Source organism: Balaenoptera borealis, assembly GCF_965194805.1.
Source record: "Balaenoptera borealis genome assembly, chromosome: 9".
In the NCBI taxonomy this organism is placed as follows: domain Eukaryota; kingdom Metazoa; phylum Chordata; class Mammalia; order Artiodactyla; family Balaenopteridae; genus Balaenoptera; species Balaenoptera borealis.
Window position 1 is genome coordinate 61,221,731 of NC_138873.1, and position 22,837 is coordinate 61,244,567.

The 22,837-nt window shown below is 35.7% G+C and overlaps 1 protein-coding gene across 6 annotated transcripts in view; it reads left to right on the plus strand.

Moving 5' to 3' along the window:
- The window catches only part of MMS22L (MMS22 like, DNA repair protein), a 194,175-nt gene that overhangs the window by 117,347 nt on the left and 53,991 nt on the right, over positions 1-22,837 (plus strand). For 4 of the 6 annotated variants that reach the window (XR_014248429.1, XR_014248430.1, XM_082405195.1 and 1 more), the window contains 6 exons: positions 802-961; positions 5,371-5,540; positions 7,764-7,975; positions 10,781-10,944; positions 20,824-20,920; positions 22,315-22,482. Coding sequence is in view for 4 of the 6 variants with exons in the window: in XM_082405195.1 (XP_082261321.1) it covers positions 802-961; positions 5,371-5,540; positions 7,764-7,975; positions 10,781-10,944; positions 20,824-20,920; positions 22,315-22,482 (971 nt within the window). In the remaining 2 variants the exon portion in view is untranslated. Of the gene's footprint in view, positions 1-801; positions 962-5,370; positions 5,546-5,677; positions 7,033-7,763; positions 7,976-10,780; positions 10,945-20,823; positions 20,921-22,314; positions 22,483-22,837 lie in introns of those variants that run through there. The other 2 variants (XM_082405196.1, XM_082405197.1) reach the window with 2 other exon arrangements.

Here is a 22,837-nt window from a genome sequence, read left to right on the forward strand (position 1 = left end):
TGATTCTTTTTTTTTTCACATCTTTATTGGAGTATAATTGCTTTACAATGGTGTGTTAGTTTCTGCTTTATAACAAAGTGAATCAGCTATACATATATCCCCATATCTCTTGATTCTTCTAGTGACTTCTCGACTCTTATTTATTCTCACCTTCCCTCAATTAATCCTCTCATTTATTTCCCTTCCTCTTCTCACTTCACCATTATTCTCTACTACCTCACCTCACATTTCTCTCCTCAGCCTCCCCATTTTGCCATTTCTACCCTTTGTACCTCATCCTTTTTTTCCTCTGAGAAAGTTAAGCTGGCATCTAATGGCTTATAAAGAAAATTCTAGGAAAAAAAATCAATTCATATCATAAAGCTGAACTTTATTTTTGGAGGTCTCACTTGTAAGAGTCTGTTAACCTCATCTGTAGGTCTTTTTTGTAGGACTTTGGGGATTTAGACTTCCCAGTCATGTCCTAGAGATATGGTGAGCCAACCTGTTTGGAATGCTTGATGTGATTTGGTTATAAGCTTCTTGTATATCAGTTCCATGTATCTTTTACTAATACTTTGCTGACTCATAATTATTGGTGAACTGATTTTTTATTTTTCCTTTAACCTTTATTTTAATTATAAAAGGCAAGATAATTCTTTTTACCTGGATTTTAATTGCTATGAACATTTATTGGAAAGTTAAGGATGAAGGCTTAAATGTAAGGGATGTGTGTGTGTAGAAAGAGAAATTATCTTTATTTTTCAAAATCTGTATTATATAAAACTTGGAATGCTAAATCATGTTTTCCCTTATTTGTAGGCTGTTGGTATAACTTACGGGAATCTGCAGACACTTTCTGATAAATCTGCCATGGTCACAAAGTCCTTAGAATACCTTGGTGAAATATTAAAATATATAAAACCTTATTTGGGAAAAAAAATTTCCAGTGCAGGTCTGCAGCTGACTTATACGATGATGGGTATGTATTCCTGACATTATTAAAACTTCCCTAGGTTGAGCCTATAGTATCATGATGGATAGGAATATACTAACATACTAGCTAAATCACTGCTGTCTGTACAGTCTTAAGAATGATCTGAAAGACAGTGATTTAGTTTAAAATAATTCATGTTGGCTTTCAAGTGTATTTCTGTCTTGCCCCACCTCCTTTCAGAACTTTTCTTGTTATGCTTGGTTAATATTAAAATTAATTATGATCAATACAGAAAATATACCAACTCCAGTTTGCTACCAATAGTCTATTGTGAATCACTAACATTGCGAATGCCTGCATAATTAAAATGGACCTTTTTTCAGTACTTACCTATGCTTTGTTAGAATTTAAAACATCAGAAAGCCATCACTTTCTTCTGTTTTTATGGTCTGCTCTGTATGATGGAGGTCAGGAAAGGATTTATTACAGCACTAAAGATACGTATGCTTCAAATCTTGTTTCTCACAATACTATGTTTTCTTCTTTCAGAAAGAATGTGTCTGTTCTATAACAACAGAGTTCATTCTTCTTTAGGAAGTCAGTAATTTGAATATCTTTGTTCACTAAAACCATGTTGCTAACCAAAAATAGGGACTGGATAAAGGGAAATGAGAAGGATTTCCTTAGATGTTTTTATACAGAATTTAAGTTTTTTTCTCTGTGGCCAAAACCTTATATCTGTTCCCTTTGATCTTGTGAACATATGAATAAACCTGATTTGAGCTGTCTGAAACCTTTTATCTTTGTTGTGAAAGATAAAGGAGAATGTGAAAATGTGTAAATATGGATGATGTAGAATGTAGTGAAAGCAATAGTAGCAATTCGGTCATTTTAATTTTAAAGAAGCAAATGAGAATTTATTATAAATTTAATTTAGTAAGATGTAGATTAACATGTATTTCAGCATTTAAGCTTTTTTTTTTAATATCTTTATTGGAGTATAATTGCTTTTCAGTGGTGTGTTAGTTTCTGCTTTATAACAAAGTGAATCAGCTATACATATACATATAGCCCCATATCTCTTCCCTCTTGCGTCTCCTTCCCTCCCACCCTCCCTATCCCACCCCTCTAGGTGGTCACAAAGCACAGAGCTGATCTCCCTGTGCTACGCGGCTGCTTCCCACTAGCTATTGGTTTTACATTTGGTAGTGTATATATGGCCATGCCACTCTCTCACTTTGTCCCAGCTTACCCTTCCCCCTCCCCGTGTCCTCAAGTCCATTCTCTAGTAGGTCTGCGTCTTTATTCCCATCCTGCCCCTAGGTTCTTCATGACCTTTTTTTTTTTTTTTTTTTTTTTTTAGATTCCATATATATGTGTTAGCATACGGTATTTGTTGTTCTCCTTCTGACCTACTTCACTCTGTATGACAGACTCTAGGTCCATAGCATTTAAGCTTATAATTTATTAGTTGCTATTAGATTTTTGCTAAGCTAAATGTATGATTTCAGAAGTATGTCTGTATTTTACAAAATATGTGATTGTCTTATCAGGAGCTGCAAAATCATTTGGATTGGTGATACATAGACCCGGGACAAAATTCTCCTTATGAAGAATTGAGGGCCTTCTTTGTTTTGTTATATGGTTGATTTTTTTATTTAGTGGCAGGTGGATACTGTATTCTTTCCCTTTGTCTAGATCTCAGAGACTGGAAAAAGAGTACACTGCTACAGTGTTACCCGTTTAGTCAGCAGAAATTTGGAACAGATAATTTACTGTCTTATACATGTACAAAGTTTAGAACAAAATAGAGAAAGAGCAAATATAAACGTTTGAGAGTTAGAACCTCTTCTAGGTGTGCTGGGGTTGGGATATCACATCCACCTGAGGGAAAGAGAGCTAACCACGGAAACACTGTGCTTTGCTCTCCTGGCCGACTCCTCCCTGAAGATGCCTCTGCTGTTCGCTTGCAAGGCCGCTAGTGGGAGGTGCGAACTGTTGACAAAACCCCTCCAGATTAAGGTGTCTGGGGTCTTCACTGTAGATAGGTGATTTCTGAGAAAGCAGGATTGGTCTCTCAGTAGTATCTTCCACTTTCCTCCTGTTTATATCTTTTTTTTTTCCCCCTCATTCTTTATATCTCTAATTTTCCTGTTTCCATGCCTTTCCTTTTGATCATCCTTCTTTCTTGGGATCATTCATCCCCTTTGGTCTTTGTAACTGAAATTCTACCCATGATCCTTCAGGGTCCAGCCCAGGAAGACCTGCTCTCCCTGACTGTGCTTCATCTGTCCTTCTGCTCTGACATTTTTTGTAGTTTACCACTTATTATAATTATCTGTGTACTTGGTGTGCCCCCACGAAAATTTAAACTTGCTTATGGTTAGTGGCCGTATCTTTAGAACTTTTTATTCCCATAGTCATATTGTATTTTGGACAAATAAGAACATTTAGTGAGTGTATGTGAGGCACTCGATTGGGAACTGAGGATACAATGGTTAAAGAGCTTCTCCATTGTAGAAGATGGCATATACTAAATAAATATTTCTGGAACTTAATAATTTTATAAACCTAGCTAATAGTACATAATGCATTTTGTAATGTTACTAAATGAGCAAAGTTACTTTCTAACTATAAATACATCTAAAAATATATATTGTAATGATCCCAATTCTCTTTTTTTTAAGGCGTAGTATATACATAGAGTAGAAAATAAGTTAATACATAAGAATTCTAGTGTGGCTCTCTTTCAATGGTGGGAGTATGTTCCCCACAATTTTTCTCTATTTTCAGCTTTATCAGTAAATAAGTAATAGTTTATAGCCAGGAAAAATACTAGGTTTCTTACAAAGCTACTCTGTGTATTTAAACCTTTCTCAAAGTTTTTTTACTTAAAAATTTTCTTTTTCTTTGCATTTTTAATTCCCTACACACCCGAACATTCTTTGCTGAAACTTTCAAAGTAGGGGCTTAATGTTGCAGTAAAATAAATGTGTCATCTCTACTTTCTCTGAACTCATAAAACTTAAGGTCTTCAGCAAAGTGTTGTAACTATTGCACAAGATAAAATACAAGGGTAGATGATGCATTTTGGGTTGGAAGGTCCTTGCTCTTTATAAGTTAATACCTGTGTGACACTTAAGAGTGATATGAATCATTTCAGATGTTGGTGGTGATGGCAGTTCGTCTTACTGGTATACTAATGTTGCTTAGAATGTGAGCTTTTCTTACATTGCTGTCATTCTCAAATTTTTCACTCACTGGAAGAATGAGAAGCAAGCATTATTTAAAATATTGCTAAGTGAGCATTGTGTTTCTTTATGATTGATTATTGTATTTCCTTTTACAGCAGAAGATTAATGTTGCTGTTTGTTGTTCTTAGAAGTGATTATTAGTTGGGTTCTTTTTTTTTTAAACATCTGTATATCCTTCTATAAGCATATTTTTGTTTTCCTTCAGAGCTTGGACTTTAAACTTTTTGTTTTATGGAAGTCACTTTGAATTTTATCATCTTTTTTGCTTTTCTAAGATGGAATAAAATATAAAATTTTATGCCGCACATGTACCATTGCTGTTTGGAGAAGTGCTTAATAATCTCCTTTTAAATTCATATTTTTCAGTAAAGGAGGCCTCAATTGCAGTAATATACTCTAAAGGGAAGTATATATCTGCTCTTAATTACTTTATTGAACAAAAGGTGCTCATTTGATAAGTTTTACTATCATTAAATGTAGCAATTGACAGACTCTCATCATCAAAGAAACCATAATATATTTCATATAGTAAAGAAGTCTGTTTCTCTTCTTTTGAATCAAAATTTAAATTCATTTTTTGCTCATGTTAAATAACTGAAACTTATAAAAACTGAAGTTCCAGGAGGTTAAGTGATTGCTTCAAGATGTTACAGCTAATCTTTTTTCCTGCTTTAACAATTAAATTTAGTTATACCTCTTCTTGTTGCAAACTGGGTTGAGACAGCCTGTAAATTAAATGTAAAATATGAAGAAATAAGGGTATCAATAAAATGGAGAGTAGCATGATGAAGCCCAGGGAAAAGTGAATATATACATAAAAGCATAATATAGGATCTTACAGTGTTCTTAAAGTTGAACTGTAAATTTGCCTCTGAGTTTCCTAGCAACCAAAGCAAAAAGAGAGATCTGGTTAATTGCAACATTCAATCTATATATTCACATAATGTATAACCACACATTGTGTGTATGTTTTAAATGCCAGTTACTCAGGAAATGTATGTTTTTCTTGGCCCAGAACTCAGAGAGTTATCTCTTTAGCGAAATACTTGGCATAAGTCTTTTGACTCTTAATACATGTTTCTTCCTATTGCCAACTTTAACTTGGTCCTATGTGTTATAAATATACTTTTTTTTAGTGGAATGACAAAATTTTCTGGTTAGAAGATAACCATAATTTCTCTTACTGCTCTTCTGTGTTAGGAACTCTTGTTAAATCATGGGCACAGATCTTTGCCACCTCTAAAGCCCAAAAATTACTATTCCGGATCATAGACTGTTTACTGCTGCCACATACAGTATTACAGCAAGAGAAGGAGCTGCCCGCACCTATGTTGACTGCAATTCAGAAGAGTCTTCCTTTGTATCTCCAGGTATAGTAAGTGTGCCTACTTAAAAGTTAAAAAAAAAAAATTGACACCTGCCTTAAAACAGTTTACTAATTGCAGATATCCAAACCATACATTGTAATCCTAATGTACATGTGTGATGTTGCACTTCCATTGAACAGGTTTAAAATTCCTTTTGGTTTGGTCTCTGAATACAAAGATGGCAGAGGCAAAAGCTCCACCCTCAAGAAACTTAAAGTTGAGAGAAGAGACCAACCATCAGAGACACTCCCAGCAGTGTGCTCAGTATTTTCCTTGGAGGCCTCAGCTATCCGTCAGCCAGACTGGGATGAGGAGATGCAAGAGAAGATAGCTGTAGTAAAGGATATTAGGTATTAAAGAGCAGTGTGGGTAGGAGTTGAAGGACTGTTCCTGTCAGAGGGAACAGCATGTAGAGGGCATAAGCTATAAGAAAACATGACACATGGGGAAAAAGCAAATAATTCTGGTGTGGCTGGAGGCTCATACAGGAGGGGCCACATAGTGAAGGGTTTTGTGTGGCATACTAAGAAGTTTGGACTTGTTCTTGTGACACATGGGGACTGTTGGTGGATTTTGGGCAAAAAAGTGGGAGTGACATACCATATTTACACTTTTAGAAAGGTGTTTCTGGTCAACGTTTAGGTTGGTGTAGAGATTAGATTGGAGACTTGGAAGGTAGTGAGTAGTTCATTATCTGAAGGTTTTGAACTAAGGCAGTGGGTATACAGGTGCACAGCAGATTTTAGAAACATTTAGGATCTCCAGTCACAAAGTTGCTGAGTATGAGTGTTGTAGAGTAACAGAAATAGAATACTTCCTAGATTCCATGGTGGCTGCTTATGTCAATAGCAGTGTGGAGTGCTTGCTCCATGTGGCCCTCTGAAACCAAAATAGTCCACTTAATAAGAATTCTTATAAACTTCCTAAGTTGAAAATTTTGGTAAATTATCCATTTGGCAGAACTGACTTGGAGCTATATCTTTAATTTCTTAAAGGTATAAGCTCTCCTCTTCAGAATTTTTTTAAAAGTATCCATTTATTACTTTATCTTCTTCTGATATAACATGTTTTTCCTCAAACAGAGCTTTTCCTCTTCTTCTTCTGTCTTCTGTAGGGGTGGGAGAGTCCATTGGTTTTTTGTTTTTTTTTTTTCAATTGTTATTCAAGTGCTTATGTTTTTAACAGCTCTGTGCTATTTTTCATTAGAAATAAACTTTAAAAATCTCCTATTGGGTAAATACCATTTATAGTTAAAATGGAGACATGACACTCATTTCTGATTATTTCTCTGGAAAAACCACATTGTGAATCACAAAGTACGAAATTATAAATGAACTTTTAGAGCATAATTTGTTGCTCTGTTGGTGATTATTTAGTAAAATGCAATATTTAGTAATATTAGCAGAAAAAAATTTTATTTCTCAGGGTGTTGGTTTGTTTGTGAGTATGAAATACTGCAGTCCATATGAAAGTATCTCATTAACTTCTATATAAATGGAAGAGGTTAAATCAGCAGACATATAACAAGACATTGTGAGTTCTGTATGACCTTGATCAAACTCTTAACTTCTCTAAACCTCAGTTTCTCCAGCTGTAAAATCAGAGACAAAATAACACTAAGTCAGTGGGGCTGTTTTTTGAAAAATTTAAATGGAATAATGAATATAAAGCATGTGGCACAGTGCCTGACATATAAAAACCTCAAAATAAATTGTCATTATTCTGAGTCTTAATCTTCTGCATTTCTCTCCTTTTGTTATTTTTTAAAAATTTATCACGTTTCTTAACATTGAAAATTTTTAGCATAAATTTTATAGTCTTACTCAGACAAAATGACCAGTACCATAAGTTTAAAAATAGACTAAAATGTATTTTATAACTTTGTAGTACATATATATGTAGCTGATGCGTGTGGTGGTGAAATTTTCTAAAGATGAGAGGCAGAAGGAAGCTTCATCTGTCTTCCTACTCTTCTCCCCTGCCTCCTCTGGGTGTGCCCCCAATACACGTATGCTTGGTTAGGTACCACTGCATAGGTGTTACCCAAGCTCAGCTGCTCCCTGAGCTTCATACAAACATTACCTGTTGATGATGGAAGTTGTTCTTGTTGATTGTAATAAGTTACAAATTCTGATATAAATGCTTGGGACAAAATTAGTAACTTCCTAAATTTTTTTTTTAACTTTACCTTTTAGCATTTCTCTCTCTTTTTTTTTTCTCCTGTAGGGCATGTGTATCGTGTGTTGTCAGTCTCAAAATCCAAATGCCTATTTGACTCAGTTACTAGGGAATGTTATTGAACAGTATATCGGGCGGTTTCTTCCAGCTTCACCACATGTTTTAGGTCTTGGACAACATCCTGTTTTGTTGGCATTGAGAAACTCAGCCACTGTTCCACCGATGTCATCTCTAAAGAAATGCATTGTACAAGTCATAAGGTACATCTAAATATTAAAAATAGGTGGTATTTACAACTTATTATTCTCTATAAAAAAATAACAAAGCGTCTCAAAAGTATTGGCATCCCTTAGGATACTGAGCTTAGAAACTTTTTTTTCCTGAGAAGCATTATCTAAGAATTTACCAGAATGACTTGTCAGCCTGAGACAGTGCTCTTTATATTGCTTGTTTTCTCTATGAAGCTATTATTTTTCTTATATACGTCCCAAAGGTATATATATATTTTTTCATCAGATAAACACTAATTGTATTTTGTACTGTACAAAATGAAGTAATTGTATTTTATAAAAGATGGTTAAGTGAAAAGATAAATGCTAATATGAAAAAAGAAGCAATATGAAGTCCTATTTTTGTTAGTCTACTCTGTCTTAATAACTCAGTTTATTATTAGGCAGATGAATCAATGAAACTTCTTAGGTTTTCTACTAAACTCCAATATCTTTTAACTATAACAGTAGAAATTATCTTTTTTTTTTTATCTTCATGAGGTATTTAGCTTCACGTGAAATTAGTTTTTAAACTTTAAGATGCTGTGGTGATATAGATTATTCTTGTCTAGTTTTTTTTCCTGTGTTTTTAATGATCTGGTGGCATTAATGTCCTGATATTATCCATCACCTCACATGACAGAATCCCATGTCTAAGATCTGTTCTCCCTTCTGAGCTTTTCTGTGTGTTGCTAGTGTTCTGTTACTCAGGTTTGAAAGCTTTATATTCTTTGTTCCCTCCCCTTTTCCAGCCTTTGGCAAATGATTGTTTCCTTCCCTTTTCACATGTCTTTTCTCTTATCACATTATACCTGGACTATTGCCAGTGTCCTAACTACTTTCACTATCTCTTGTCTTTTCTTCCAGTCCCACCTAAACAATTCCCCCAGATTACTTTTCCTAAAATATTGTTCCAGTATGACACTTCCCTGCCTTCAAACCTTTATTCACTCTTTTTTCACCTGTGGAATAAACTCCATACTCCTTAGCTCTCCGTGATCTGTCACTTAACTTTTCCAAATGTAATACATATGGCATCATATATTGATACAAGCCCTAATGAGATGGGTTTAATTATCACCCCCCAAAATGCTTTACATCTCCCTATATCACAGCTTTGTTCATACCATTTTCTCCATTAAAATGCCATCCCTCTGGGCTAAACACTACCTAGACTTTATAAGACCTACACCTAATATCTCAGTGTACCATGATGCTTCTTTCCTTCTATTGGAGTCACGTGCTCTTTATGATTCAATTCACAGAATCATGATATTTTTGCCTGACTTGTATCTGAATTTCCAACAATATTATAGGACGCTACCACTGTGTTTGAGACATTGCATAGGTAATTTTAGTACAAACCAAATGACAAGTGCTGAAGTGAAATCAAATCCTTAAGGTCTTAAAGTCGTTAAAGCCCAGTGTTTAGGATCTTGGCTGCTTTCCTTGACTTTCCTATTTACTTTGTATACAGTAAAAATGTTTTTCTTATGATTTCTAGCTGAAGACCTAAACATGTAACAATTCATTTTTCTGTTTTTTTAAACACTCAGGAAAGAAATAGAGATTGCCTCCTATGACTTCCTCTATTCCAAGCTTTTCTACTCCTGGAGTTCCCCATCTTAGGGCCCCTTCTACTGAATTCCTAAGAATTCTGGGATTATCTTTCAAAGCACCTGTCACACTGTATTATAATTGTCCTTTTTTTTTTTTAATCTAACTTTTCCACTGGACAGTGAACCCCATGCTTTCAGAAACCATATTTTACACTCTTGTTCTTAGACTTGTACCTGGCACACCATGTACTAAATAAATGTTTTTTCTAAGCGTTGGGAATTCATTATTAAACAAAACAGATAAAAAGCCCTTGCCCCTCAAAGAATGAATGAATTTTGTAATACGTAATGTTTGTTGGAAGTCATTGTATAGAGTAGAAATGATGAAGGCATAGTTCTGCCCTTAAGGAATTTATAATCTTTAGTGATTTCTATGCCCCATTTTGGCAAATTATTATTGCTTTGCAAGTATATTTAGATGTCTAGCTTAGATTTAGCTATATCTGACACTTATTCATATTGTCTTGACTTTTTAGAAACTGAACAATTTTCACTTTCATTTATTCACTTAAAAAAAGTACACTGAACACATTATGAGCTGAGACCTGTTCTAAGAGGTAGAGACACAAAAATGAATCAGATAAATTATCTTTATGACCTCTGTTGAGTTCGAATGCTAAAAATTGTCCTGCTTTAAGAGACAATATTAAATCCTAAATTACCTCTCATTCTTTTACTTCATAAGAGAAGGAAGGAGGTAGGCTGGAATGAGAAGATGATTTCTAGTATAGTCCTCTTATTTATTTGGAAAAATAAGACCCCCTTTCAAATCCCTAAATAAATAAATATGAGGAGAGAATCTTTACACAAATTTGACATTAGAGGAAATGTTGCATCATTGAGGAGCTGATAGAGGAGATCAAGCTTATATTAGAAAGTTAGATTTTGATTAGATTTTGATTAAGTGTATTAAGTATATTTTAAGACCAGGTTGCTTTATATTTTGTTTGTATCTGTATTCTGCTTTGGCCCTTATAGCACGCCAAAAGGATGTGCAGTCATTGCTTCAAAAATCTTAGGTTTGAAGAAAACATGGTAAAATATACATACTATTTAAAAATTGTGTTTTACTAATTTGGGAGCTAAAATAGGCCAGTTTCTTTAAAGTGTATGACATTTGATTCTGCTCTATTAAAACTTTAAAGAGAAAGAAAAATAAAATTGTGCTTCTTTTCAGGAAATCCTACTTTGAGTTTAAAGGATCCTTGCTCCCTCCTCGCTTAGCATCCATTCTGGCCTTCATCCTCCACCTTGTTAAGGAAACTAACATTGATGTTTCCGAGGTTGAACTACTCCTCCCTGGAGTATTAAAATGCTTGGTGTTGGTCAGTGAACCTCAAGGTTAGTTCGTTTACGAGTTTGTGTTTGTTATACTTTTATGTTCACAAATTAAGAGTGTATTCTTTCCTATCAGTTAAATCAACAGTTATATAATGGTTATTTTAGATTATGTTTAAAATATATGGTTATATTTAAAATATATGGTTATTTTATATCAGTTTGATTATATCATGGCTAAAGAACAAACTCTAGCCAATAGCTGAGGTTGGGCATGATAAAATGATTAAAAAGTGACATGTTTCAGTCTAGTTCGGTTTTATTTTTTTTTTTCTCCCAGACAAATAGTTTAAGTTTATTTAATTTTTGTTCAATCAGACTCCAGTATTAAATGCAACTTATTAAATATCAAGTGGTGAAGGGTCAGCATACTTTCTCCTGTTCAGGTTTCTGCTAGAATATGTAAGTTGATCTCTGGGCAAACCTGTAAGGATCCATTGATCCGTTTGTTTTCAGTCTCGTCAGCCTTACTGCCAGTGATGGCTTTAAAATATTACGTATTTAGTCCCCCCTGTGAGTAACATGCTTTAATAAGCTTATTGGGAATATGCAGAATAGTGGCTATAGTTCTATCCTGAAGGGGTTTTTAGTATAAATAGGATGGGGTGTGTGTGTGAGTGTGTGTGTGTGTGTGTGTGTGTGTGTGTGTTTGTGCATTTGTCATTTATAATGTGATTGTTTGGGGCAGGCTTCTCACATGCTTCTACCTAAGTACTTCTAACAACTGTGATAATTGAGTACAGTGTATATCCTAAAGAATATGAGGGCAGAAAAGTGGTAGCTGAAAGCTCAAACAGCTCTTTGAAATGTTCTGTTTTATCTAAAAAATTTATGCATATTTTGTTTTAATCCACATTATTTTGATGTTTAAAATGTTCATCTCTGCTTCCAAGCTTGCTTTTGTGAAAAATGTTGTATTATGTTAATATAAAATACCCTTACTTGATAGTAACACCTCTTCAGTGAAGAATATCCAGAGATAGACCCCAGACTCTTCTTTAGAAATTTTACCTTCTTTGAAAATGTTTGCATACTTCTAATTTCAGTGAAAGCCTGTTGTATTATACAGTACAAAATTTGAGACAGAGCAGACAGTATAGCATTTTAACTAGCCCCTTGTTTCATTGAGAGTAATATTTATCATGAAGGAGATCAGGGTTTGGGAGGGGACTTTTGCTGCTCATCTCTAGCTAGTGGTGCATCGTGTGTTCCAAATAGAAGGCATACAGAATGCTCTGTCTCCACATGGCCGTCTTTGTAAGCTGAAGAAACAGTGCTAAACACAGGTTTGTGTGATTGGCTCAGAGAAAATTCTGACTCTCCTTGTCGTCTCAGTGTTTAGAAGGACAGTGTGTAAAACCGTAGAAAGGTAGTGTTACTAAATGACACAGCAGTTCTATTCCTAGATACATGTCCAAGAGTATTTTAAACATATGTCCACTCAAAATACCTGTACATCAGAGCTTGAGGAGTTCCACTTCCAGCATGACAACATGAGGAGCTCTGCAGCCCTGCTCCCCAGAAAAACTGGTGAAAATTATTTAAAAGAGAGCATTTTAATTCTCTGGAAATGGTCCTGAGGGTACAAAACAAATGGAGAAACATTATTTAAGAAAATATACTGAAGCTTGGTAGGAACAGCAAGTCTTTGATATTTGAACCAAGACTACTCCCTTCTCTCCTCCTAGCTCAGTAAGATGGAAACTCTGGTAAATTTAGACTGGTAAATTAAATAACTAGAGTTCCGTCTCCCCACAGCTCCCAGTAGGAAGGCTGTCTTCCTGTGAGAGGCAGGATATCAGTGTTTCTCATTCTGCCTCCTAGCTACCTGATGGTAAGGCTGTATTCCAGGGGAGTGTGGGTGAGAAGTGGGGCCTTCATTCTTCCATTCAGCCCCCACTCGTGGGATGGGTACACTATACTGAGTATGGCACCAATGAGAATACTGGGGCATTCATTGTCCTTGCTCCAGCTTAGAGGTGGAGATTCTATGCTGAGAGGACCTGTGGCTAATACCCCTCCTTCCAGAAGCATTCAGCACCTAAAGTGGGTATGTCACTCAGAAAGTAGTGGACACCATGGTCCCTGTACCCAGCACCAGAGCTACACCTCTGAGTTTTGCCTGGGAGTGGGAGAAAACCATAGAATAGAGAACTCTGAATCTCTCCCAAAGGAACTGACTGCATTTGCAACAAAGTGTGAAAAAGTTCAAGCTTGAGGGTGCTGTCAAAAACAGTGGAGTTTGTGGTTGAAAGGCAATAGGTGAGAGAATGATAGATTTATTGGAGGTATAAGCAGATGGTTGCACAGTTCTGTGATTATACTAAAAACCATTGAATTGTACATGTTAAATGGGTGAATTGTATAGTATATAAATTATATGACTATAAAGCAGTTATTTTTTTAAAAAACTAAAAAAGGATAACCCAGTTTTTTAAGAAATGCTCAGTTCTATTAATGAAATAAAGATGACAGATTTTTTTTAAGAAACCCTGTACACTAATGCTCGTTGCAGTGTTATCCATAATAGCCCCAAAATGGAAACAACCCAAATGTCCATCAACTAATGAATTGATAAACAAGATGAAGTAAATCCATACAGTGGAATATTATTCAACCATGAAAAGGATTGAAGTACTAACACATTTTATAACATGGATGAACCTTAAAACATTATGCTGGATGAACTTCCTTCAAGATGGCAGAAGAGTAAGACGTGGAGATCACCTTCCTCCCCACAAATACATCGGAAATACACCTACATGTGGAACAACTACAGAACACCTACTGAACTCTGGCAGAAGACCTCAGACCTCCCAAAAGGCAAGAAACTCCCCACGTACCTGGGTAGGGCAAAAGAAAAAAGAAAAAACAGAGACAAAAGAATAGGGATGGGACCTGCACCAGTGGGAGGGAGCTGTGAAGGAGGAAAGGTTTCCACACACTAGGAAGCCCCTTCATGGGCGGAGACTGTGGGTGGTGGAGTGGGGGAGCTTCAGAACCACGGAGGAGAGCGCAGCAACAGGGGTGCAGAGGGCAAAGCGGAGAGATTCCTGCACAGAGGATCAGTGCCGACCAGCACTCACCAGCCCGAGAGGCTTCTCTGCTCACCCGCTGGGACGGGCGGGGGCTGGGAGCTGAGACTCTGGCTTCGGTCGGATCCCAGGGAGAGTCCTGGGGTTGGCTGCGTGAACACAGCCTGAAGGGGCTAGTGTGCCACAGCTAGCCGGGAGGGAGTCCGGGAAAAAGTCTGAACCTGCTGAAGAGGCAAGAGACTTTTTCTTGCCTCTTTGTTTCCTGGTGTGCGAGGAGAGGGGATTCAGAGCGTCGCCTAAACAAGCTCCAGAGATGGGCGCAAGCTGCCCGTCTTGCCACAAATAGAGAAAGCCCTCGCACAGAAACGAAGACCCAACAGAGCCAAAAAATAAGTAAATTAATTAATAAAAAAAAAAATTCTCTAGAAGGGATCAATAGCAGAATAACTGAGGCAGAAGAATGGATAAGTGACCTGGAAGATAAAATCGTGGAAATACCTACTGCAGAGCAGAATAAAGAAAACAGAATGAAAAGAATTGAGGACAGTCTCAGAAACCTCTGGGACAATATTAAACACACCAACATTCGAATTATAGGGGTCCCAGAAGAAGAAGAGAAAAAGAAAGGGAATGAGAAAATATTTGAAGAGATTATACTTGAAAACTTCCCTAATATGGGAAAGGAAATAGTTAATCAAGTCCAGGAAGCACAGAGAGTCCCATACAGGATAAATCCAAGGAGAAACATGCCAAGACACATATTAATCAAACTATCAAAAATTAAATACAAAGAAAAAATATTAAAAGCAGCAGCAAGGGAAAAACAACAAATAACATACAAGGGAATCCCCATAAGGTTAACATCTGACCTTTCAGCAGAAACTCTGCAAGCTAGAAGGGAGTGGAAGGACATATTTACAGTGATGAAAGGGAAAAACCTACAACCAAGATTACTCTATCCAGCAAGGATCTCATTCAGATTTGACAGAGATATTAAAACCTTTACAGACAAGCAAAAGCTAAGAGAATTCAGCACAACGAAATCAGCTTTACAACAAATGCTAAAGGAACTTCTCTAGTCAGGAAACACAAGAGAAGGAAAAGACCTACAATAACAAACCCCAAACAATTAAGAAAATGGTAATAGGAACATACATATCGATAATTACCTTAAATGTAAATGGATTAAATGCTCCAACCAAAAGACATAGACTTGCTGAATGGATACAAAAACAAGACCCGTATATATGCTGTCTACAAGAGACCCACTTCAGACCTAGGGACACATACAGAGTGAAACTGAGGGGATGGAAAAAGATATTCCATGCAAATGGAAATCAAAAGAAAGCTGGAGTAGCAATTCTCATATCAGACAAAATAGATTTTAAAACAAAGACTATTACAAGAGACAGAAAGGACACTGCATAATGATCAAGGGATCAATCCAAGAAAAAGATATAACAATTTTAAGTATTTATACACCCAACATAGGAGCACCTCAATGCATAAGGCAAAGGCTAACAGCCATAAAAGGGGAAATCGACAGTAACACAATCATAGTAGGGGACTTTAACACCCCACTTTCACCAATGGACAGATCATCCAAAATGAAAATAAATAAGGAAACACAAGCTTTAAATGATACATTAAACAAGATGGACTTAATTGATATTTATAGGACCTTCCATCCAAAAACAACAGAATACACTTTCTTCTCAAGTGCTCATGGAACATTCTCCAGGATAGATCATATCTTGGGTCACAAATCAAGCCTTGGTAAATTTAAGAAAATTGAAATCATATCAAGTATCTTTTCTGACCACAATGCTATGAGACTAGATATCAATTACAGGAAAAAAATCTGTAAAAGATACAAACACATGGAAGCCTAACAATATGCTACTTAATAACCAAGAGATCACTGAAGAAATCAAAGAGGAAATCAAAAAATACCTAGAAACAAATGACAGTGAAAACAGGACTACCCAAAACCTATGGGATGCAGCAAAAGCAGTTCTAAGAGGGAAGTTTATAGCAATACAATCCTACCGTAAGAAACATCTCAAATAAACAACTTAACCTTACACCTAAAGCAACTAGAGAAAGAAGAACAAAAAAAACCCAAAGTTAGCAGAAGGAAAGAAATCATAATCATAAAGATCAGACCGAAATAAATGAAAAAGAAATGAAGGAAACGATGGTAAAGATCAATAAAACTAAAAGCTGGTTCCTTGAGAAGATAAACAAAATAGATCATTAGCCAGACTCATCAAGAAAAAAAGGAGAAGACTCAAATCAATAGAATTAGAAATGAAAAAGGGGAAGTAACAACTGACACTGCAGAAATACAAAGGATCATGAGAGATTACTACAAGCAACTATATGCCAATAAAATGGACAACCTGGAAGAAATGGACAAATTCTTAGAAATGTACAACCTTCCGAGACTGAACCAGGAGGAAATAGAAAATATGAACAGACCAGTCACAAGCACTGAAATTGAAACTGTGATTAAAAATCTTCCAACAAACAAAAGCCCAGGACCAGATGGCTTCATAGGCGAATTCTATCAAACATTTAGAGAAGAGCTAACAGCTATCCTTCTCAAACTCTTCCAAAATATAGCAGAGGGAGGAACACTCCCAAACTCATTCTACGAGGCCACCATCACCCTGATACCAAAACCAGACAAAGATGGCACTAAAAAAGAATACTACAGACAATATCACTGATGAACATAGATGCAAAAATCCTCAGCAAAATACTAGCAAACAGAATCCAACAGCACATTAAAAGGATCACACACCATGATCAAGTGGGGTTTATCCCAGGAATGCAAGGATTCTTCATTATACACAAATCAATCAATGTGATACACCATTTTAACAAACTGAAGGGGAAAAACCATATGATCATCTCAATAGATACAGAAAAAGCTTTTGACAAAATTCAACACCCATTTATGATCAAAACCCTCCAGAAAGTAGGCATAGCAGGAACTTAACAAAATAAGGCCATGGATGACAAACCCACAGCCAACATTGTCCTCAATGGTGAAAAACTGAAACCATTTCCACTAAGATCAGAACCAAGGTTGCCCATTCTCACCACTGTTATTCAACATAGTTTTGGAATTTTTAGCCACAGCAATCAGAGAAGAAAAAGAAATAAAAGGAATACAAATCGGAAAAGAAGAAGTAAAGCTGTCACTGTTTGCAGATGACATGATACTGTACATAGAGAATCCTAAAGATGCTACCAGAAAACTACTAGAGCTAATCAATGAATTTGGTAAAGTAGGAGGATACAAAATTAATGCACAGCAATCTCTTGCATTCCTATACACTAATGATGAAAAATCTGAAAGTGAAATTAAGAAAACACTCCCATTTACCATTGCAATAAAAAGAATAAAATACCTAGGAATAAACCTACCTAAGGAGACAAAAGACCTGTATGCAGATAATTATAAGACACTGATGAAAGAAATTAAAGGTGATAACAAATAGATGGAGAGATATACCATGTTCTTGGATTGGAAGAATCAACACTGTGAAAATGACTATACTACCCAAGCAATCTACAGATTCAATGCAATCCCTATCAAACTATCACTGACATTTTTCACAGAACTAGAACAAAGAATTTCACAATTTGTATGGAAACATAAAAGACCCCGAATAGCCAAAGCAATCTTGAGAAAGAAAAACGGAGCTGGAGGAATAGGCTCCCTGACTTCAGACTATACTACAAAGCTACAGTAATCAAGACAGTATGGTACTGGCACAAAAACAGAAATATAGATCAATGGAACAGGATAGAAAGCCCAGAGACAAACCCACGTGCATATGGTCACCTTATCTTTGATAAAGGCGGCAAGAATATACAATGGAGAAAAGACAGTCTCTTCAATAAGTGGTGCTGGGGATACTGGACCAGCTACATGTAAGAGAATGAAATTAGAACACTCTCTAACACCATACACAAAAATAAACTCAAAATAGATTAAAGACCTAAATGTAAGGCCAGACAGTATCAAAGTCTTAGAGGAAACCATAGGCAGAACACTCTATGACATAAATCACAGCAAGATCCTTTTTGACCCACCTCCTAGAGAAATGGAAATAACAACAAAAATAAACAAATGGGACCTAATGAAAGTTAAAAGCTTTTGCACAGCAAAGGAAACCATAAACAAGACCAAAAGACAACCCTCAGAATGGGAGAAAATATTTGCAAATGAAGCAGCTGACAAAGGATTAATCCCCAAAATTTACAAGCAGCTCATGCAGCTCAATATCAAAAAAAAAAATTCAACCCAATCCAAAAATGGGCAGAAGACCTAAATAGACATTTCTCCAAATAAGATATACAGATTGCCAACAAACACATGAAAGAATGCTCAACATCTTTAATCATTAGAGAAATGCAAATCAAAACTACAATGCAATATCATCTCACACCGGTCAGAATGGCCATCATCAAAAAATCTACAAACAATTAATGTTGGAGAGGGTGTGGAGAAAAGGGAACCCTCACACACTGTTGGTGGGAATGTAAATTGATACAGCCATTATGGAGAACAGTATGAAGGTTCCTTAAAAAAACTAAAAATAGAACTACCATACGACCCAGCAACCCACTACTGGGCATATACCCTGAGAAAACCATAATTCAAAAAGAGTCATGTACCACAATGCTCATTGCAGCTCTATTTACAATAGCCAGGACATGGAAGCAACCTAAGTGTCCATCAACAGATGAATGGATAAAGAAGATGTGACACATGTATCCAATGGAATATTACTCAGCCATAAAAAGGAATGAAATTGAGTTATTCGTAGTGAGGTGGATGGACCTAGAGTCTGTCATACAGAGTGAAGTAAGTCAGAAGGAGAGCAACAAATACTGTATGCTAACACATATATATGGAATCTAAAAAAAAAGAAAAAGTCATGAAGAACCTAGGGGCAAGATGGGAATAAAGATGCCAACCTACTAGAGGATGGACTTGAGGACATGGGGAGGGGGAAGGGTAAGCTGGGACAAAGTGAGAGAGTGGTAGTGTATATATGTCCATATATACACTACCATATGTAAAATAGATAACTAGTGGGAAGCAGTCACGTAGCACAGGGAGATCAGCTCGGTGCTTTTTGACCAGCTAGAAGGGTGGGATAGGGAGGGGGGGAGGGAGGGAGACGCAAGAGGGAAGAGATACGGGGATATAAGTATATGTATAACTGATACATTTTGTTATAACGCAGAAACTAACACACCATTTGTAAAGCGATTATACTCCAATCAAAATGTTTTTAAAAAAAAGTGTATGAACTTCCAGTTATAGGATGAATAAGGTCTGAGAATCTAATGGATAGGTTAGAAACTATAGTTGATGATAACACTGCATTGTATAATCAAAAGTAAATAAATAGATAAATAAAAATTTGTAAGTGAACAAAAAACAAAAACCAAAAAAACATTATGCTGAGTGAAAAGAAGGCAGTCACATAAGACCACATGTTGTATGATTCCATCTATATGAAATTCCCAGAATAGACAATCCGTAGAGACAGATAGTAGATCAGTGCCTCCAGGGACTGGGGGAGGAAGAAAATGGGGAAAGATTGCTAATAGGTGTAAGGTTTTGGGGGGATGTGATGAAAATGTTCTGAAATTAGATAGTGGTGATAACTTCACAGTTCTTAAGAATATACTAAAAACCAATGAGTTGTACACTTCAAAAGGTTGGTTTTTATGTGTGAATTATACCTCAATAAAGCTGTTATTTTTAAAAAACAATGCTTACTGTTAATACTTTGTGAAGTCTGCTTCCTCATGTTCTGATACTTTTTCCACAGAAGAACTTGTGGGTTTTTTGTTTTTTTCAAGAAAACATCTTTAAAAAGAAACAGTTATACTGGCTTTAGAATTGCATCTAATATGAGAACTTATTTGCTCAATAAAGACAAGTATGCTATGTCTTCCTTATCCACTATTGTCATGCCATGGAAAACATTATCTGCTACTTCATTTTAATTAATTTAACTTCATGTGCATCACATGTTTTGTACTCTTGCCATAGTGGATTACAGTTTCTGAAATTTTCCTTGTTCTTAGAGAAAGTAATTTTTTCCCCAGCTACTTATATTTAATGTTCCAAAAACAGCATAACAAAAATGTATTAGCACTTGGAACATGGTGAATTTTCTACATTCTTTGTTGATTTTTTTGTTGTTGTTGCCATTTTTATGTACAAGTGCACAGTTGTAAAGGATATGGTTAAATACTGAAAGAACATAAATGTTCTTTTTGTAACTTTGCTCTCTTTCAAAATGAAATTAGCATCACAAATAGTTGATTTTATATATATATATTGCTAATTTAAGTGAAGGTAAACTTAGTTTCTAATTTTCTACATATATGTTTGTTAGTGGGAGGAATATGCTTATGAATTTAAAAAATCAACCTGCTTGTCTCTAAATCAGCTGAATTATTAAAGGTTATCTTTAATCAGTATGTAACAGTGCTTGCAAGGTTAGGATACTGGAGTGTTTTTGAATATGGGTTCTTTTCTAACAGAAAGACTTACCTTCACATGTGTTTTTTCAGTTACAGGGTTGTAAAAAATAGACTGTTAAGTGTTTTATATTTTCTTAAAATGGAAGATAGGGAGACTTTAGAACAAAACAAAAGCTCATAACTATTTCGCTTTGAAAAATAACAAAAAAGCATGTAGATACTTTAAGAAAACAACATGTTTTTCTAAATCTAGAGTGCTCATAAAAATGAGGATCCAGATGGTCAAATCAGACAAAATGTGTAATGCTGTAAATTTTCCTCCTAGTTAAAAGGCTGGCCACCGAGAACCTGCAATACATGGTCAAAGCGTGCCAAGTGGGGTCAGGAGGAGAACCTGCCGCCCAGCTGACTTCTGTGTTTAGGTAACTGGAAAATATGCCAACTGGCAAGAAGACTCTTGCCAGCCATTTGACAGCCAACATGTTTTTTAAATAATTATCCAAAACATAATGTGTTACTACTTGTTTGTAGTTTCAATTATTGTATTTTTGGCAGTAGTTTTGCTATGTTTTGTTGTTTTATTAAAAAATAAAAGTACCGAGGAGAAAGATAAGTGAGCTGACTTAAAATTACCTGAGAATTTAGTAAGGAAGATTCTTGCATGTGTTTAAGAGGAAAAAGTGGGAAACGTGAGTCATGATGACAGGTGTACAGGCTTTGGAGCTGCTAAACATGCTACTCACGATCCACTGTGGAAGTGCCTGTCACTGGTTTTCCTACTCACTTTAGATGCTGTGGACCCAGAAAGTTCCATTGTATGTAATTGTGAAGCATAGACTTTGTAGATCTGTTGTTCCTTCACAAGAATAACTGCAACTTGAGAAACATTTTCTGTTTTGTTTTTATTTTCCTGCCTTGCACCCTATAGAGTCTTATGCTTTCTGTTAGGGCAGTACTTTTAAGTATTTCTTTCTCACAGTTTCTACCAGTTCACCTTTATTTCATGTATCTCTACCCTAGCACTACCATGATAAATAGTTTGGGTCCATTTCCTTCATTCTATGTTAGATTGTTGATTCCTCAGTTTTCTTTCTCATCACATAGTTGGCACTTGTCAGTTGTTTACAGTTTATTTAAATTGTGATCATTTGAAATAAATACTGGATTTATGAAAACTGTAAAGCCCTAAGAGAGGAGGAAGGATTTTATATGAACAAAGATTGCATGTTTGTTAAGTACAATTTATTGAGCTAGGTGACTTTTATTTTCTTGGGGGGAGAGAGTGGAAATTTTAGTATTAAAATATATAATTCTTATTAATAAAAAAGGTTTTCTATGGGTCTAAAGTCTCTTGATCGGTTAAGGAATATAAAAATTATTTCAAATAACTTGCTTTCCTCATAGAAATATTGTTTGATTTATCTACAGATAGCAATAACTAAAAGATATACAAAATAACTAGGAAACTGGACTCTTTGCTGTTTTAGTCTCTTCTACATCCTTACCACCTAGATTTCAGCATGCACACTATAGCAAAAAAGTCCCTGAGATTAGATTTTTCCCCCTTATTCTTCCTCCTGGGATTCCAGCTCTTCCCTTTCCCTCCTAATGCCGCCACTCTGGTCACAGCTCATACTGAAGCCATTTCTGTTCTTTATTTTCAAGTGTTAAATAGTGTTCATATGGCATCTAAATCCTTACGGTAATCTTACATGAAATGATCTTTCTTGTGTTCAGGTTACAGCTTGTTGCCATACAGATACCAGCCCAAGGAATTGCTCCAGAAGTAATTCTAAGTAACTTGTTTTACTTTCAGGAAATTTATCAAGGATTATGGTATGAGATATGACTATCAGATTTACAGCATTTTAGAAACAGTAGCAGCATTGGACCAACAGGTTGTTATCCACTTGATTTCTACCCTTACTCAATCTCTGAAGAGTTCAGAGCGGAAATGGGGCCTTGGCAGAAATATTGCACAAAGGTATGTTTGATAATTTGATTATATCCTTTCGGACAATGATTATGAAATCTAAATTCATTTTCTAGAAATGGCCTATTTTCCACTTATAAAAATTTGGAGTGTGTTCCAGTGAATAAGATTAGTGACTCAACTAGATAATATAGGTTTTGGTCAGAAATAGATCAAGGCTTTTTTTTTTTTTTAATAGATTACAACCCAGCTGAAGATAATGCTGGACTATTTAGAGTAATGAAACATGGCGGGGGTGTATAAGTCTGTATTTCCTAAAGAGATTGTTTTAGAAGGGTCAGTACTCATACTATAATTCATATGTCCAAAAGTAGTAGGTTAAAGAATCAAAGTACTTTAATCAGAT